Here is a 19,811-nt window from a genome sequence, read left to right as displayed (position 1 = left end):
GCGGCACAACGTAATAGTTGGTGCCGTGACTAAATAGCAAAGGTAAAAACAATTATTTTTATAAATTATTTTTGGGAAAATATTTTTGTGGAGCACTGTGGGGAATAAGACCGTCAATTTGTGAGAGCAAGAACCGTCAAGAGCAAGTACCGTCAACGTCAAGAACAAGTACCGTCAAGAGCAAGTACCGTCAACGTCAAGGACAAGAACCGTGTGTAATAAGGGACCGTTCGAGTCAAAAGACCATCAAGAGCAAGTACCGTCAAGAACAAGTACCGTCAAGGACAAGTACCGTGTGTAATAGGGGACCGTTTGAGTCAGGAAACCGTTAAGAACAAGTACCGTCAAAAGGGGTGACCGTGAAAATTTTCAAGGCGAGGTAGAGTACACGTAAGTGCTGCCCAAATTTTTGCCTATATAAATCTATTAGACGAAAATCCGAAAATTTACTAAAAAGGTAGAGTACACGGAAGTGCTGCCCAAATTTTTGCCTATATAAATCTATTAGACGAAAATCCGAAAATTTACTAAAAAGGTAGAGTACACGGAAGTGCTGCCAAAATTTTTGTCTATATAAATCTATTAGAAGAAAATCCGAAAAAGTTTATTAAAAGGCAAGTTACACGGAAGTGCTGCCAATTTTTTTTCAAAAGATGTCAGTACACGGAAGAGGTTAAAGATTCGCGGAAAGTATTGATTTTTTTTTTGAAATTGATAAATGCATATGTGTATTATTGGAGTTTTTACCTTATTGATTTTATCTTATTGTCTGACGTTACAAGTAGTTAAGATATTTTTGGTGAAATTAATTATTAATTTTTTGTGAATATTTTATAAAATATAGTGTTGCTAGAGAAATTAATTAGGAAAAATTTAAATACGTAAATATTGTAATGAAGAGTTTTAAAATTACAAAGTATGTGGAGTTGCAATATAATGTATGGGAGCGGTGGTAGTGTTGATGATATGGTTGTGTAGTTTATATTTTGGAAGGAGAATGCGAAGAGAAAGGAGTATTAGGATTCGTGGGCAATCGTTGTTGGTAGAAGGGCATAATGGAGAGGATGATAGATTGGGGAGAGTTACGTGGTTACCGGTTCAAGAAATAATGAAGGGTTGGGTCAATAATGAAGAAATTGACCGGTTAAAGAATGAGAGGATAGATGACAGACGTTTGGACGTATACCGTGGACGTCAAGACATGCCGAGGCCGTTCAGCAGTAGGGGACAGAGAGGTCGGAATGGTAGATGTTATAAATGTGGGGAGATGGGTCATATTGCGGTGAATTGTAGAGATGTCAAATGTTTTGCGTGTGGGGAGATGGGACATATTTCGACATATTGTCCGGGCAGAGCAGAGAGAATACGTTGCACGGGTTGTGGAAGATTTGGACATGTGTTAAAGGATTGCCGAGTGGGAAAGGTAGAAACAAGGGCAGGTTTTCCACAGAGAGGAGAGACTTCGGGGGCCGTGAATATGAGGAGTATGACGGAGATAGCTGGAAAAGGAGGAAAGGATATTGAAGAGGAGATGACGTGTTTCAAATGTCGAGAAAGGGGACATTGGGCCAGAGATTGTAATAAAGATTGACTATATGATGGGAAGGAGAGTAAAATGATGACCGTGGCGTTAGAAGGAGGCAAGGAAGTGTTGAGAGTTAAAATGTTGCAGCAGGAGGTTCAAAGGGAGTTAACGTATATGCCGAGTCCAAGGGTATGGTTCGATATAAACGGGAAGATGGTATCTATGTTATTTGATGCCGGAGCAGCTATTTCGGTGATGGGATATGAGGATTTTAGAAGACTTTGGCCGGGAAAATAATTAGAGACGTTATGCAAGTGAGGCAGTTTGATGGATCGGAGATGGAGATGATGGGAAGAGTACATATTGGGGAGGTAGGAAGAGAAGGGTGTAAAATGTTGGACTTATGGATAATTAACCGAGACGTTTAGCCGGTGATGGGATGGGATTGGATTACAAATGTGGGGCCGAAGTATGGACTTTGGGGAGTATTTGCGCGATGGGGAGTCTTTGTGGCGATCGAAGAAGATATTCGGGAAGACTTGATAAATATGGTCCGAGTGAATGAGGAGGAGAGAATGTCGAGAGGAAATTTGGAATGGATGGAGGGCCGAGATAATATTGAAGTAGACGATGGAAGATCCATGTTTTGGGGGGAGAGCGAGGAGAATGCGAGAGAAGATATGTTGGGGAGAGGTCCGATTTATGTAGATGGAGAAATAGGAAATGTCCAAGACAGTAGATATGGAGTATTGAGGCCGTTGGTTAGTGAGAAGGGTAAGAATTTTGTAGAACAGGGAGTTGCGAAAAATTTGTGGGAGTGTGGAGAGGTAATAAAGGATGTCCGAAAGGAGGTGGAGAAGTTAGTGGAGAGGTATGGAGAAATATTTGAGGAAGAGTTGGGTTGTTTGAAGGGTTATGAAGTGGAGATTCGGATGAAGGATGGATGTGTGCCGAAGTATTGTGCTGTACGTCGTGTACCTTTTGAATGGAGGCGGGAGGTAGATCAAGAGTTGGATAGATGGGTAAAGGAAGATATTGTATGTCCGGTCGAATATAGCGAGTGGGCGACACCTTTAGTACCGGTGAAAAAGGCTAATGGGAGGTTGAGATTATGTGCAGATTTCCGAGTAACATTGAATCCGTGGGTAGTTGAAGTAAAGTATCCGTTACCGAGGATAGAGGAAATATTGGCGAATTTGAAAGGGAGTTTGTATTTTTCGAAGGTGGATTTTTCTAATGCGTATTTGCAGTTGAAGGTAAGGAAGGAGATGCAGAAGTTGCTTACCATAACTACGCCCAAGGGATTATTTGCGTTTAAGAGATTGCCGTTTAGCGTTTCGGCACCCATATTTCAGAGGACAATGGCGGCCGTTTTTCAGGGTTTGGAGGGAGTGTTTTATTATATGGACGATGTCTTGATAACGGGAATTACGCAGGAGGAGCATAATAGGAGGCTGGAGGAGGTATTTTGGAGAATCAAGGAGAAGGGATTGCGTGCGAGTAGAGAGAAAAGTGTGTTGGGAGTAATGGAGGTTGTTTATTTGGGTCATCGGATTACTGGAGTAGAAGTTAGACCGTTAGATAAAAATATGGTGGGTATTGCGAACATGTTGAGGCCGAAATGCAAGTCGGAAACACAGTCGTTTCTGGGAATGGTTAACTATTATCACAGGTTTGTAGAAAATTTTGCGGAGATTGCAGCGCCTTTGTACCAGTTGTTGAAAAAGGGGGAGAGATTCGATTGGAGAGATGAACAGGAGGAGGCGTTTGAGGAGTTGAAGTACCGGATTGGGAGAGAGCCCGTCTTAGTGTGTTTTAATAATGAACTGGAGGTGATATTGGCGGTAGATGCGTCTCAAAGCGGAGTAGGAGGAGCGTTATTGCATCGTATAGAAGAGCTGGAGAGACCGGTGTTATTTTTCTCAAGAATTTTTAGGGCTGCGGAGACGAGGTATTCAGTAATTGAGCAAGAGGCATTAGCGGTAATTTTTGGATTGACAAAGTGTCGTGAGTATCTGATTGGGCCTCGTTTTGTGGTTTATACGGATGATAAGCCGTTGATTCATTTGTTCCGGAAGGATAACAAGGAGTTGATGATGTCGCCGAGGTTGCAGAGGTGGTTGTTGATGGTGGGCAGTTTTGACCTGGAGATGAGATATCGTAGAGGCCGAGAAAATTATTTGCCGGACATAATGTCGAGATGCGGAGCAGGGGAGGATGTGGAAGAAGGTAATACAGAGGAGATGTGTAAGAAGGAGGTAGCGATGGTCATGGCGGTATCGAGATTGTTGAAGGGAGGTCCGGTAACATTAGAGGAGATTCGGAAAGAGACGCAAAAAGATAGGGATTTGAGTCGAATAAAAGAATGTATAATGGGCCGGAAGCCGTGGAAAGAGGGAGATAGAGCTTATAAAAATGTTGGAGGGGAATTGACGGTGATGGATGAATGTGTAGTCCGGGGAAATAGGGCAGTGATACCTGGGAAGTTGAGAGGAACGGTGTTGACAATGTTGCATGCAGGTCATCAGGGAATGGAGCGTATGAAACAATGGGGACGAGAATATGTATGGTGGCCGAGGATGAATGCGGAGATTGAGGAACTAGCGAGACAATGTGTAGTATGCAATACTTGGACCAGGATGCCAGCAAGAGATAGAGAAGGGACTTGGCCGAAAACAATGGAGCCATGGGAAAGGGTTCATGTCGATTTCTTCGAGTACGAAAAAAAGGATTATTTTTTAGTGGTTGATGCATTTTCTAAATGGGTGGAGTTTGAAGTTGTAGGAGGGTTGAAGACGCAAGTAGTGGTCAGAAAATTGAAGAATTAGTGGGCAAAGTTTGGAGTGGCTAAAGTAATCGTGTCTGACGGTGGACCAGCGTTTAGCAGTGCAGAGTTCGCGAAATTTTGCAAAGAAAATAGGATACAGCATATTTTATCTCCTCCATACCACCCAAGCTCCAATGGGCAGGCAGAGCGGATGGTTGGGTTGGTCAAAGATTGGTTACGAAAGGCAAAGTATGGGAAAGGAGAAGTATGGATGTCGGTAGTGTATTATAATAATAGTAGGAGGGGAGAGGATTTGTCTCCAGCAGAGAAGCTTTTAGGGCGCAGAACGAGGATTGGGTTAGATGCACTGAGGCCGGAGTCTGAGGGTCCGAGGAGAGAACGTGAGGAGGAGGGACCAGCAAAGTTTATGGTGGGACAGTCGGTGTGGGTGAGGGTATATGGTGAAAAGGAGAAATGGCGAGCCGGAGTTGTGATGGAAAAGGTGGGAAAAAAGTTAAGTCGGGTCCGTTTTCAGGATGGCAATGTTGGTGTGAGACATGAAGATCAGATACGCAGAGGAACGGAGGCGGGGCAAAAGTGACAGGGGCAAGAGGTCAACGAGAGGTCCGGAGTAAAAAAAAAGAAAAAGAATATAGGTCAAGGTCACGGTGTCGGTGCAGGTGGTCGTTCCCGAGAAGGGAAAGGGGAAGTATGATATAAAGAGGGGAATATATAAGGTAGGAATGTGGGTCAAGTTAGTTAAGTAACAGGAATTTTTTTTTTGGGTTTTAAATGGAAGTATTGTCTTTGAGGATAAAATTGAAGTATGGTCAGGTCATATTGTAAGGAAAAATTGTAATGCATTAGAGTAAAATAGTAAAAAGAAATTTTTTTTTGAATTGTTTTTTTTTGTGATAAGCTGAAATAAGTAAAATAAAGATTAGATAAAAATGTTAAAAAATGTGTGTATGGAATAATAAAAGTTTTTGTTGTAATTTATGGTAAAGGTAATATATATATATTAAAAAAAAGAGTTCTTGTGAAGTTTGTTGAGTAAGATTAAAAAAAAAAGATTTTTTTTTAATAAAATTAGGAGTTTAGATTAAATTAGGTAAATTTTTAATAAAATTAGGAGTTTAGATTAAATTAGGTAGTAAAAAAAAAATTTTCTGGTGAAGGTTTGTGTTAGATAAAATAAATTAAGGAGAAATAAAATAATTGAAAAAAAAAATTTTTTTTTTGGAAGTTTAGGTTAAATAAAATAATGTAAAGGAAAAAGGGTTTTGAAAGTGTATATTAAGTAAAATAAATTTTCGAAATATATTTGGTGGAATAAACCGGTAACGAAGAAGGAATAAGCGGCGGAATAATATTGAAGCGAAAGGTTCTTGTTGCAAACGGAGGGGCGGAGGCAGGAATAGAATGGGTGTGGATAATGTGAATAGGGGGATGGGATTATGTGATATAAAGAAAAATACTGAGAAAAGTAAAAATTAAAAAAGTAATAGTAAAAAAAAAAATAATAACGGGGTTAGGGTTGAGTGATTTGTATTATAATGTTTTTGTATTATAATGTTTTATTTTGTTGGCAAGGAAAAGTAAATAATAAGATGTTAATAAGGAGGGTAATGGTTGGTTGTTGTTGTTTAAAAAAAAAATGAAGAAAATAGTAAGAGTTACCAGTTTTTTTTAAGGTTAAAGGATAAAAAAAATATATATAATAAAATTAATTAAAATTTTATTCTTTTAACGAAAATAGAGAAAGAAAGAGAGAAGAAAATAAAGTTAGTGAGATTGGGTATGGAAATATAAGGGAGAATGATTTACGAGTAAGAGAGTGTTGAGAAAAAGGAAAATTTTTAATAAGTAAAAGAAGACGAAAACGTAAGATTCATAATTTTTTTTCGGTAGAGGAAAATATAATTTTATTCGGTATGCCTATTATTAACAAGTAAATCGCTTAATATGTATATAAGAAAGTAGAGTGAGGAGGAAAGGGGAAGGAGGAAAAGGGGGAAGGCGGGAAAGAGAAAGGAGGAGATAAATGTTATTTTTTTTAGGTACATAGATCTGGGAACGCATTTGATGCGGAATACCATCATCAGTGTGGACATCGAACCGTTGGCCAGCGAGTGGAGGGCCTTAGCGCAAGAAAACATGGGAGCAATAGCGGGAGTCAGAAGACCGACGGAGCGTTACAGGGAACCAGCGCGTGAAGATCGAGAAAGAAACATATGTTATGGGTGCGGAGAGGCGGGCCACATACGCCGGTGGTGTCCGAAAGGACGGTTGGAAGTGATGGGAGGAGCGGCCAGGAAAAAATTGGAGCCGTCGCCAGTAGCTTCGAGTAGTCGTGCAGTACCATCGGGGCGAGAGACGCGGGAACGATATCAACCAGGGGCACAGGACACATTGGTAGTGCGAGTTGGGGAGGAGGAGTATAAGCAGCTGGATCCGTCCCAGTTAAATAAAGGGGGAAGGTGTCGTCACGAGAAACGAGGAAAAATAGACGAAAGCAAATATGAAAAAAAATTATTTCGTCGATTCAATATGATAATAAACATTTTTTGGTGTGTTATTTTATTATATGATTTTATTTTTCGCGTGAAATTAGGATTGTAAGCGTGATTATGGAGTTTTCAAATTATAAAATAATATATTTTTAGATTATAATTTTGTTTTGAAGGTTAGAGATGCCCTATAAAAGGGAAGCCGAAATCTTCAAATTCATTATGTTTTTTTTGGTTTTGGTTTCTTTTAATTGTGAAATTATATATTTTGTTGTTGTAAAATTATATTTTATTAATTTGGTTTGCAAAATAAAATAGTCCTAATATTATTCGTTCTAATATTAATTCAAGCGGCACAACGTAATAATTATCATTATTGTTTCATAAAAGTTTCAGCAATTCCATAAAATTCCCTTTATTATGAGAAGATGAAAGTGTTAAGGGGCCAGCTGATACTCTATGAGATCTTAATGCTAAGCCCTGCCTCCCTAGCCAAATGATTGCATCAATTATTATAATTATTCCGGCTCTGTTGGTTGTAACAATATCAAATTTTTTTTATTCAATACATTTGATATTGATATCTTTTGATTCATAGAGATGGCTTTTAAAGCATCATCTCACAAGAATTCAGATGATATTTATTTTATTGATGATAATTAAAATTTTCAAGAGCATCTTCCCATCTTGTATATACTTGACTTACCAATGTTTTGAGTTTTTGTAACCCGGGTCCAGCATATCTTGGTGAAAAAATGACGCACACTTTACAAAAAGCTCCCTTTTCATTAGCTGAATAAGCAAGCCATTTATATTTGTTAAGCCACGATGTTTGAAATGTTAAATTTTTTTATCCAAAGACAATGGAAATTTATAGCATTTGTCAGGTGCCCAAATATTTTCCACAGCCAACAATTTTTCATTATCATTTTTAAACTGAAATTTTAAGTATAATGAAATATCTTTTTGAGGACATTGATTTTCTATATTTTTTTTTAAATTTTAAAATATATATTTCAATGTGAATTGTAGAGTTCAGACCTGAGCAGCACAACAAGAAAAGAATATAGTTTATTAAAAATATATCTTAAATAAAGATTCAATTTATCAAATATAAAAGACAGGGTAAGACATAGAAGGAAATTATTTGTTTTTATCTAAGAAACAAGTTTTCACAATACTGCCCAACTCTGCTTGTGAATGTTGTAATATCTAAAGATTATTTGGGAATTTACAATAATCAAAATGATGAGCTTTTCATATAAAAAAGGGTTATAACTAAATAAAGCACATTGCAAAATTTTAATAACTCAAATGAAAATATAATTTACAAATAAAAAAATAGAACTCAATTATATTATAAAATACCATACGATCATTTGATGATTTTCCAGCCAAATCAACTGAGAGCTCAGATTCTTTAATAATACATAATTTTTCTAATTATAAAAAATTAAGAGAACTTATAAATGATAATTTAGATACCATTATCATTTGATGATTTTATTTTAGCTAACTCATTTGTTTTCCCTGAGTGTGTTGGTTGTTCTAATTGCAAGATTTAAATAAAAGATATTATAAAAGTGAATACCATTACCATCCATTTGAGGATTTTGTTATTTCTAAATCAAATTACATAAATTTTCTAAATCAATTTAAATATACCTTTATTTAGTAAAAATTTCCTTATATCCATGTGGGAATTAAATAAAAATTTTAAAACTATCTAAATTTAGTTTAACAATTTAAATTTATTATTAAATTTAAAATATCTAATTAAACAATAAAAATATAATTACAATATATATTTAATTGTTATTTAATATTTTATTAGTTCATAAAAATATATTTCATTTTAATATCGTATATATTATTTATTTTATTTCTAAATTGAAACAGTTTTTTAAATAAAATAAAAAAAAACTTTAAAAAAAAATTTTAAAAAAAAATTTTAAAAAAAAATTTTAAAAAAAAATTTAAAAAAAAATTTAAAAAAAAATTAAAAAAAAAAAATTAAAAAAAAAATTAAAAAAAATTTTTTTTTGAGGGGTGATGGGGGGGGTTTCAACCCCAAAACCCCACCCTTGTCTACGCCACTGTACATTGCCGAATATTTCACATTGCCGCTAACATGTACATATAAAAATATTTAAAACAATTCTTTTTCTTTAAAATTTTTTTAAAACTTATAAATTATTTTTTAAATCCTTTCTTAACTTCCAAAGTATAACGACTCCTAAAGGTTTATTTGCTCTTTGTAGGTTACCATTTGGATTAAGTGTGTCAGCACCAATATTTCAGCGTACTATGGCATCAGTTTTCCAAGACCTTAAATGAGTTTATTATTATATGGATGATGTGTTGCTTACTGGGATAACCCCAGAACAATATAATCAACGTTTGGTTTTCAAGCGAATTCGTGATAAAGGCCTAAGGGCCAGTAAAGGAAAAAGTGTTCTTGGGTTAACAGAAGTTATGTACTTAGGACATCAAATAAATGGAATGGAGGTGAAACCTCTTGAGAAAAATTTAAAAAATATAACGAATATGAATCCGCCAAATTATTACCATCGTTTTGTGGAAAAATTTGCAAAAGTGGCATCTCCATTGTATGATTTATTAAAAAAAGGTGTTCATTTTGAGTGGAAAATTGAACAACAAGAGGCTTTTAAAATTTTAAAAGAAAAGATTGGTAAGGAGCCAATTTTAGTATGTTTTAACAATGATTTAGAAATCATATTAGCTGTTGATGCATCTGACAATGGTGTTGGAGGAGCCTTATTACATTTAATTGATGGTGTGGAAAGACCCATCATATTTTTTTCGAGAGTTTTCCGAGAAGTGGAAACTAGATATTCGGTTATTGAACAAGAATACCTAGCGGTTATCTTTGGATTAACCAAATGTCGTGAGTATTTGATAGGTAAAATATTTATAATTTACAGAGATCATAGGCCGTTAATTCATTTATTTAAGAAGGATAATAAAGAGTTAATGTTATCGCCCCGAACGTTAGTGTTACTGGTGAGAAGTTTCAATGTAGAAATCGGATATCGCCGTCGAAAAAGCAAGTCACTATTATACCTAAAAACACCGGAATGCATATTCAGTCGACAGCAACGCAGGAAAATATCACTCCAATCTCAGGATCCCGAAAAAGGCTATGCTACAGTTGTAACAGCAATGGCCACTTTCGAAGTCAATGCTCCGCTGTAGTTAGAGGATCGCGCACGCCCCTGAGTGAACTACATGACAATTCTGTTGGCGATTCATCAGGCAGTAACAAAAGGCGAGTCCGAAATAGTACGCTAAGCCAGCCACAACCCACGCTTGGGATGCTCAATCAACCATCGTGAGGGAATCGCTAGTAGGAGTCACGAATTCGGGATCCAGTGTCTCCCTCTCACCACCGTCATGAGATATTTTACAGAGGGCTATCACCACCGTCCGGAGATATTTTACAGAGTGCAGTTGCAGTATTGGATTCGGCTGTACCCAGCACATCGGGTCACGTCGGTGTTTCGAGGAACAGCAATGCGATAGACTTATGGGAGAACCAGTTGTTGCAGTAATAGGTTATCCCTCAATGTCCGACAATATGAAAAATTATATTACCCATGTTTATAAAATTAGTATGTATGTCCATATTTGCATTATATTTTGGCAGAGTTGCATGCTACTGGCCCATAAAGGAATGACATGTCATAACTGTTTGATTTTTAAATCAATAAATATTTTTTTTATATATAAAATGTCAATCATTTTAAGATAACGTTTTTTTCTCGTTTTTTTGTAATAGATATTTTTTCATCATTATAAAATTTTTTAAAAGATGGTTGTAAAAAAATTATTGGATATTCATTATTGGTTTTTATTATTGATATTCATTATGATATTTTTGCTTTATGAATTAGATTTTTTTTATAATAAAGATTTGCTGAATTCTTCTTAATTTGTCATTAATTATAAGCTAAGTAATTGTGTCAGTGTATAAGTTAAGAAAGTCTTATTTATTTGTATTTGTAAGTTCTTTGATTGATTTTTGTAAGCTCTTTGATTTTTCGTAAGTTCCCTCTCTTTTTGATTTTTTTGATAGTTATGAGGGAGTTTCCAGGTTGTACTTATTAAACGTAAATACGTACATGAAAGAGATAGGTTGGGCCACCCGGAAAACTCAAAAATTGAAAGGAAAACGATTAAAACGAATGGTAATACAAAGATAAATACAATTATTTTAAGAAAAAATAATATTTAAAACTGTATAAAAAGATATATTTACCTCCATTTCGGTCTCACTTGAAGTTAGTTAAGTTAAAGCAGAGATATAAGATTTAGACTTAAAATTTAAAGGAAGTAGATTTTTGCTTGTGTAAAAAATAACATAAAAATCTACGATATTACTATTTAGGAGAAGTAGGAAAAAATAATAATAAGGGGTAATTTCTGGGTGGGCTTTCCTATAAACATAATAATTTACTTTTGTGAGAGAGAGATCGCTCCCAAAATTTTGAACCAGATGCGAACTCCCTAAACTATCTAAGCATTTTAAGATAGGAAATTTAATTCTGACTACTGATATAATAATATTCTAAATTTCGTTTAAGATGTTAGCCTTTTCCCTCTGAATTTTCGCAACAAAAAATATTTTTCGAACCGGTAATGTAAAAAAATGAATCTAAACATTTTTAGAATGGAAATTTAATTCTGAGTGCAATGATATAATATTTGAAATTGGGTATAAGATGTTAGCCTTTTCTTTCTGAATGTTTTCCGACAAAAGATATTTTTCGAACCAAAAAGTAAAAAAATACATCTAAGCATTTTTAGAATATATTTTTTTACGTTTCCGGTTAGAAAAATATCTTTTTTCGTAAAACATTCAGAGAGAAAAGGCTACTTATTTTTTACGTTTCCGGTTAGAAAAATAGCTTTTGTCGGAAAACCATCAATTCAGAAAGAAAAGGCTAACATACTATACGCAATTTCAAATAGTACAATTGTACTCAGAATTGAATTTCTATTCTTAAAATTCTTAGATGTATTTTTTTTACTTTTTCTGTTCGAAAAATTTTTTTGTAGGAAAACATTCAGAGAGAAAAGGCTAACATCTTATACGCAATTTCAAATATTACATGATAGTTCAGAATTGAATTTCAATTCTAAAAATGCTTAGTGTATTATTTTATTTTACCAGTTCGTAAAATATTTTTTGTTGCGAAAACATTCAGAGGGTAAAGGCTAACATCTTAAACGTAATTTCGAAAATTATTATATCATAACTAATAAAATTATGAAATAAAAAGTTTCTTCAGGATAAAAATAAACTTGCACTATAAATTTAAGTTAAATTGAGTTTAAGTAGATTAGTATAAAATAAATTATATAAAATAAATTATATAAAATTATTTATTTAAGATAGAGTGACTTATAAACTATTATTTTTCATGGATAACGACAGCAATGCAGTATTTCAGTTTCATATTGGTTATAGGTCACCATAATTTTAAAATATTTTTTGGGATAATGTTTTATACGTATTTATAGATATATAAAACAAAAGTATATTTTTCTATTTACTAGCAGGTCCATCGTATATTTAGCAGGGACCCGGAGTGAACCGTAACGAACCGTTAAACTATTATAAACCGTTATAAATATCTGAAACATAACCGTAACAGAACCGATATGATTATTTTTTGAAGGAGTAAAAAGAACCCTTATAAAAAAAAGTTATTCAAACCGGTTCAGATTTTATATTTTAGGAATTGAAAAAATTTGAATAACCAAAATTATAAAAACTTACTCTTATAGTATTGGCGGTTCCCGCAACACAAGTTTCTGTAGAAAGCCTTTTCAGGGCTGAGTTATCGTCACAACGAACAAATGTGAATCCATTTATATTAGAAAATATATTACTGTTCAAATAATATATTAAAAGATGAGTTATTTTGAATCTTATATATTTTTTTATATTTATAATTCATAGATACTTATAATAAATATAAATTAGACGATGGTGTTGCTTCAATAAAAAAAAATTTCTAACCGTAATCAACCATTATAAACCTTTACCATTAGCTGAACTGAACTGAACCTTTATAAATTTTTTCTTAAGAACCGTAACCAAACCGTAACCATTATAACTTTTTACATACTGAACCGTAACCAAACTGAACCGTTATAACTAACGGTTCGGGTCCCTGATATTTAATAAGTGATCGGTTTTAAGCTCAGCATTCGGTCAAATCATCATATTTTCAAAATAATTTTTAGGATAATGCAACACCTAAATGTACATGTATAAACCAAAAATGAAGATATTTTGATCAATAACGCCAACAATATGTGCCCTAAAAATTTTCTATTATTTCTCGATTATAAACTTACTCATTAATTAAATGTCAAAGAAACCTAACTTTTTATTTGGTTTTCCACATGTATTTTACACCCAAGTATAAAAAAAACGCTAACCAATAATCATTCTGGTTTCCTTAGATGATATTTTCATATGTATGTATTTAACGCCCTCTTATGTATATATTTTTGTTAAATTTCAAAATTGAAAAATAAAATTTGAGTTTTAAATAAGTTAGTAAAATATTTTTTTTCCATTAATATTAAAAATAGAATTATAAATTTTATATTTAATCTCATAAAAAATATGTTTCTAAAATTATTTTAAAAAGGATTATATAATAAAATTTTGATTTATTAAGATTATTTGCTTTTTAGTAATGCATTTAAACAATACACTATACTCATACCACTTAATCTGAGACATATCTAAAATTTTTAACAATATCTTCAACGTTGAAAAATTTTTAAATATACTGCCAGTGCCAGCTATTGTTGTTAAACCGTTTATAGCCCAATTTTAAAAACGGCTAATTCAATATTTTATCCAGAAAATTATTACGCAAGCCTGAATATTTTTCTCGTAGGTGGCACAAAGGTTTGGACATCCATTAGCGAAATCTCGAGGCTTAGGCAATATTTTTCTAGCTAAAATATTGAATTAGCCGTTTTTAAAAATCTGCTCAAATCGAGTCGTTTAACAACACGACTGCCAGATCACCAGAGTCTTTATACCATTCGTAAATGCCTATATATTCTTAAAATTCTACTATATTCAATCAAATCCTCTTCGTTTTTCCTTTTGAAATCTTTTACAGAGATTTTGGAAACTTATTAAATCTTTCTTTGGGAAAGATTTTAAATCTTAATCTAACCATATTCAACTGGAAATTATCTATGATACCTAGAAAAATTTGGGGCATCTATTTCTCTCTAGACCTAGACCCATTCCTCTTTCCTGTCTTCCGGTTTATCAAATAACTCATTAATATCTAGCTCTATATTTCCCAACGATATCTTTCTAGATCAAGCTCTCACTATACGGCAACCCTCATGATATACCTTTTCCCAAAATAGTCACCCACAAAACCATCTTTTCACCTTATATTAAAATCTTTTACAAATTTATCCTCCACATTATCTCTCGAGGACATCCAACTATTTCAAAATGAAGACAAAATCGGAGGCCACGAATGACTGAATGCCTTTCTAAACCAAAACCTGGGGAATCTCTTAACCAATGAAAACTAAGAGTGACTTTAGGATATAGACTCGGATGCGAATCTTCTAATAATTTCCAGAGGAAGGATGACCTTAACTGCATTAAAAATTTAGGACGTCATCTACGTCATTCATCAATAAACAAATTATTAAGTCTCCTATTAAAGACTCGTAGAATCCTCTAACCTCTCTACAGTCGACGGATTAAGACCCGAAGGTTTGACACTATCCTCTGGGCCAAGGGCAAATCCCTTATTTGGGATTATATATGTGTCTCATCCTTCCCCATTATTAATAGCAACCTGCTTTCAAGCAGAGAATAAACAAACACAAAAGCCTTAAAAATTTTATTCTCTCACCAATAGCTACGACTACCAAAGGACAGTTCGCTCTTTTAACTTTAAAAAAAATTTAGCTCACAAAATCAAATCGCAAAAATCTGAACCAAAGAAATTCCTATTCCTCGAATTATGCTTTTCTTTTCTTTTCTTTCTTTTCTTTAAATTAAATTATTTTTTTTACATTTTTATAGATATTATATATAATAGTTTTAATTAATAAAAAAATTAATTAATTAATACAATCCTAAAAAAAGTTTATTAAATACATAATATCTTAAATTTTTTTACGGTTATAAATCAAGAAATGACGAGAAATATAAAAGATTGAGAAAATCTTGAGAATCAATCATTAACCAATTTGGATAAGAAAAATATTAAGGTTTCAAAAAAAAAATTAAAGATATAAAGAGAGAACTAAAAATAAAACATGATCATAGGTTAAATAAATAAAACTATTAAGAAATACTAAAATAAATATTTCTTTATAAGATAGAAACAAGGCGATTATGAAAATATAAAGAAAAGAATAGCGTTTATTAAGAAAAAGTTATAGATAATTTAATATGAATTTTTTAACAAAAATATTCAAAGGTAAATTAGATAAAAAAAAAGTTGAAAATTTAGATATATAAAAAAAGGTTTTAAAACGATTCTTGGAAAATAAAATTAATAACTATTATAGAGAAAAGGTTGGAGATAAATTACTATGTAGTTCTTGAAAACTTTTAAACAACTCTAATTTTTAGAAATATAGATAAGATTAAGATATAAAATTGTGTAGTAACGTTAATGGTTAGTTGAAATGAGAAACAAAGATATATAGTAAGCATTCATAGCAGATAAGATAGTAAGAAGCTTGGGTTTAGTTGTTAAAAGGTGATTTATAAAATTAACAGTGAAGTTTGTTGTAAACTTATAAACCAACTGAATCTAACAGAGACTATAAAAATTTTTAGATTTTCAAATTATTATAAGTTATTAAAATAAATCACCAGAGATAATTCAAATCAAAAGAAAAAACATAATTTATGGAATGATGCAGATATAGCGCATTTATAATTTTAAGATTGGTGAAAAGATACTATAATTGAAAATATTAGGAGATTAAGATTAAAAACTAAAATGAATATGTAAATAGTTTGGTTAACACTTCAACAAAATTTTAAAAAAAGTTGCAAAACGCAAATCAATTTGTGTTTTAAAAAAAATAATTTAAATGGAAAACGGAAATGTGCTCAATTTGAACGAATGCATTTAAAATGTTTGCGTTTTGAAACGCAACGTTGCAACGTTCAATTTGTGCGCACTATAAAACATACTATAATTTAAAATATTCATTCAATCCTTGAGAAAAAAGAAAGGAATATAAATAGGGATGGAAAAATATAATATAATGATTTTTGTATTTTTTTTCTTATATATTTTTTTAAATAACTTTTTATTAAATTTTTATTTTTGTATGTTTACTATCTATTGCTGTAGGCAGTCAGTTAGTATTGATGTATTAGTTTTTTTTGTTATATAAAATAATACACATTTGAAATTTTTAAAAAAAAATTTCCTATTTTTTTTCTTTAAAATTAATTTTTATCTATAAACTGGAAGACTTTCTGAATGAGTTAAAAAATATACAATTTTTTTATGGGTAAAACTTAAAGTCAAATTATGATAATTTTTAACTTATTTCTTCATTGTTTATCTTATTTTCTATCAAATTTATCTTTCTTATATTAAAGTTTCGAAAATGACTTGTGAAATCTTTATTTAATGTATATTACATAATATAAGATCAAAAAATATTTATTTTTCTATTTGTATTGCACGTAATATAACGAAAAAATACATCACTTTTGTCGTCTTCTTATAACTTATTAGACTAGTTAATTATTATAGATTCGGTTAATTCCACTATAATTTTATTTATATAATCTATATTTCATAACAAAAATTATTTTATATAAAAAAATTCCTCTTATAAAAAAATCCTCTTTTTTATGCGAAAAAAATTAAAATAAATAACATTTCTTTCTTTTTTAAATAAAAATAAATTACAACTTTCACATTATCTCTTTTTCATATATAAAAATACAATATATCTTTGACCTCATTTCTTTTTCATATAAAAATACAATATATCTTTGACATCATTTCTTTTTCATATAAAAATTCAATATATCTTTGATATCATTGTAATAATAATTTAAATACACATAATACTACAAACAAAAATCATGGGCAAAATTATATATATTTTTTATATCACTATGCAAAAAAAATTAATCAGCGTATAAACATTCAATAAATGATTCCCATATTTTTTGTTTAAACCATATTTTTGTGTCTTTCTTCTTTATCACTTCATACACTCAATCAGATCTTGATAGTCATCCCAGTAATGTTTTTAGAAGGTCGATTCTAACGTTGCCATCCTCCTTTCTTTTAGGCGATTTTCGTAGTATCCGTCATAACTTGTTGTCCTCCTAACATAGTGTCGTTCCTCTTTTATGTTGGACATACGATGTACGTGGGTAGTGGTTGCTTCTTGATTACACGATTATTTACACCATTAAAACCATTGAAATCTGCATCTTTATTAACCAGGAACTATCCTTAAATATTTTCTTTTTTTACAATTTCCTCTTTCAACCATTTCTATGCACTCTCTTCCGCAACTGATCCCTGTGCCTGACACCTTCATTATTATCATCAAATTTTACCCTATTTAATATGTTTCCCAAATTTTCTATTACTACACCTTTCTCCCATTTTTTAGTACTTCCATATAATCTAATCCATACTAACTGTCCTACATTATATTCCAATTCCCTTATATCAACATCCTCCACAATTACATTCGTTTTACAAGATACTAACATATCCAAAAACATTCTTACCTTCCGGCCTATCATTTTTTCTGTCGGAGACATACCATCATTACCCATCGCATTATTATAATACAAATGCTTCACCCACATTTCTCCTTTTCCACTTTTGGTTTTCTTCAACCATCCTTTAACCGTCGCTACCACCCGCTCCGCCTGTCCATTGGAACTGGGATAATACGGTGGGGTTAACACATGATATACACCCGTTTTTTCACAGAATCTCTTGAATTCTTCCCTGACTAAAGCTGGTCCACCATCCGATACCACAGTTTTTGGAATACCAAACTTCGACCATACTTTTTTAAAATGTTTAATCACAATATTCGCCGTTAACCCATGAATTTCTTCAAATTCTATCCATTTGGAGAACGCATCTACACTTAATATATACTTTTTTCCTTCCTATTCGAAAAAATCAACATGCACCCTCTCTCCTGGTTCTACAACTTTTGGCCATGTACTATTTTTATCCTTACGGGGCATGTCAGACCATGCATTACAAATCTCACATTCTTTTCCCAATTTATCAATATACGTACTCTCTTCCCCATTGTTTTATACGAGTAACTCCTTGATGATCTGCATGTATAACATTCAAAATTTTCTCCCTCAATTTCCGGGGTATAACAGCTCGGGGACCCCTCATAATACAATCGTCCACTATAGTTAATTCTGTTTCAATATTTTTGAAAACTTTATCATCATCTTTCCATGATCTTTTTCCCATTAGACATAATTTAACTACCGCTAATTCTCTATCTTTCCATATAAACCTTTGTATATCTTCCCATGTCGTTGGGCTACCCTTTATACTTATCATTACCGTGTACAAGACATTCTTCCTGATTATCAATTTTCAAAATCACCGATTCATGCAAACTTTGGCCAGCACCTAACCTTGACAAAATATCAGGTAACTGGTTCTCTTTTCCCCTTCGATATTTTAAATCCAAATCAAAACATCCTACTAACAATAACCATCGCTGAAGTCGAGGCGATAACATCAACTCTTTGTTATCTTTCTTGAATAAATGGATCAACGGCTTATTCTCTGTAAAAACAACAAACTTCCTACCTATAAGGTATTCGCGACATTTCGTTAATCCAAAAATTACAGCTAAAGCCTCCTGTTCTATCACTGAATATCGCTTTTCTACCTCTCGAAACACTCTCGAGAAAAATAAGACAGGTCTTTCCATTCCATCTATCAAATGCAACATCGCCCACCTACTCCTCTATTACATCTACAGCCAAAACTACTTCCAAATCACTATTAAAACATACTAGAATGGGCTCTTTCCCAATTCTCTCCTTTAACGTTCTGAACACAATCTCTTGTTCATCTTTCCATTCAAAATGTACCCCTTTCCTTAATAATTCATATAAAGGCGCAGCTATTTCCGCAAAACTCGATATAAACCGATGGTAATAATTTACCATTCTCATAAACGACTGGACATCTACATTCGCAATACTCAACAAATTCTTATCTAACGGTTTTACCTCCATTCCATTAATCCTATGACCCAAATACGTCACTTCAGTTACTCCCAACACACTCTTTTCACGACTCGCCTTTAATCCTTTATTTCGAATTCTAATAAATACTTCTTCTAGCCTATCATCATGTTGTTTCATCGTTATTCCTACAACCAAAATCATCCATATAATAAAAAACACCCTCTAAACCTTGGAAAACAGCAGCCATTGTCCGCTGAAAATAGAAGCTGATACACTTAACCCAAATGGTAATCAACAAAACGTTAACAAGCCCTTGAATATCGTAATCGTCAACAACTTCCTAGTCGTTTTTGCCATCGGTAATTGCAAATATGCACACGAAAAATCAATCTTGGAAAAATATTTTCCCCCTTTCAAACTGGCCAAAATTTCTTCTTCGCGGTAACGGATATTTCACCTCTACCACCCAAGGATTCAAGGTCACCCTAAAATCTGCACATAACCTCAATTTTCCATTGGCCTTTCTAATAGGAACCAACGGAGTTGCCCATTCACTGTAACCAATAGGACAAATAATTCCATCTCTCACCCAGTTGCCCAACTCTTTTTCCATTTCCGCTCTCCATTCAAATGGAACTCTTCGCACCGGACAATACTGCTGTACAAAACCTTCCTTTAAACGGATATCAACTTCATAATCCACTAAACATCCTAATTTCTCCTCAAAAATTTCACTATAACTATTCA

General features: G+C 32.7%; 1 protein-coding gene across 1 annotated transcript; it reads left to right on the top strand.

The window, feature by feature from the left end:
• Positions 1-997: 997 nt before the first annotated feature.
• LOC135927850 (uncharacterized) lies at positions 998-1,591 on the top strand. Its single transcript, XM_065464059.1, has one exon. The coding sequence runs from the start codon at positions 998-1,000 to the stop codon at positions 1,589-1,591; it is 594 nt and encodes a 197-aa protein (XP_065320131.1).
• Positions 1,592-19,811: the final 18,220 nt, after the last annotated feature.

The sequence above is a fragment of the Gordionus sp. m RMFG-2023 genome, chromosome 1, assembly GCF_954871325.1.
Source record: "Gordionus sp. m RMFG-2023 chromosome 1, tfGorSpeb1-WG-v2, whole genome shotgun sequence".
Taxonomy (NCBI): Eukaryota; Metazoa; Nematomorpha; class Gordioida; order Chordodea; family Parachordodidae; genus Gordionus; species Gordionus sp. m RMFG-2023.
This window is presented reverse-complemented; position numbering and strand designations above follow the sequence as displayed.

Excerpts from the sequence above, each read along its gene's own strand:
- LOC135927850 (XM_065464059.1), top strand. The coding sequence starts at position 998 with ATGCGAAGAGAAAGGAGTATTAGGATTCGTGGGCAATCGTTGTTGGTA.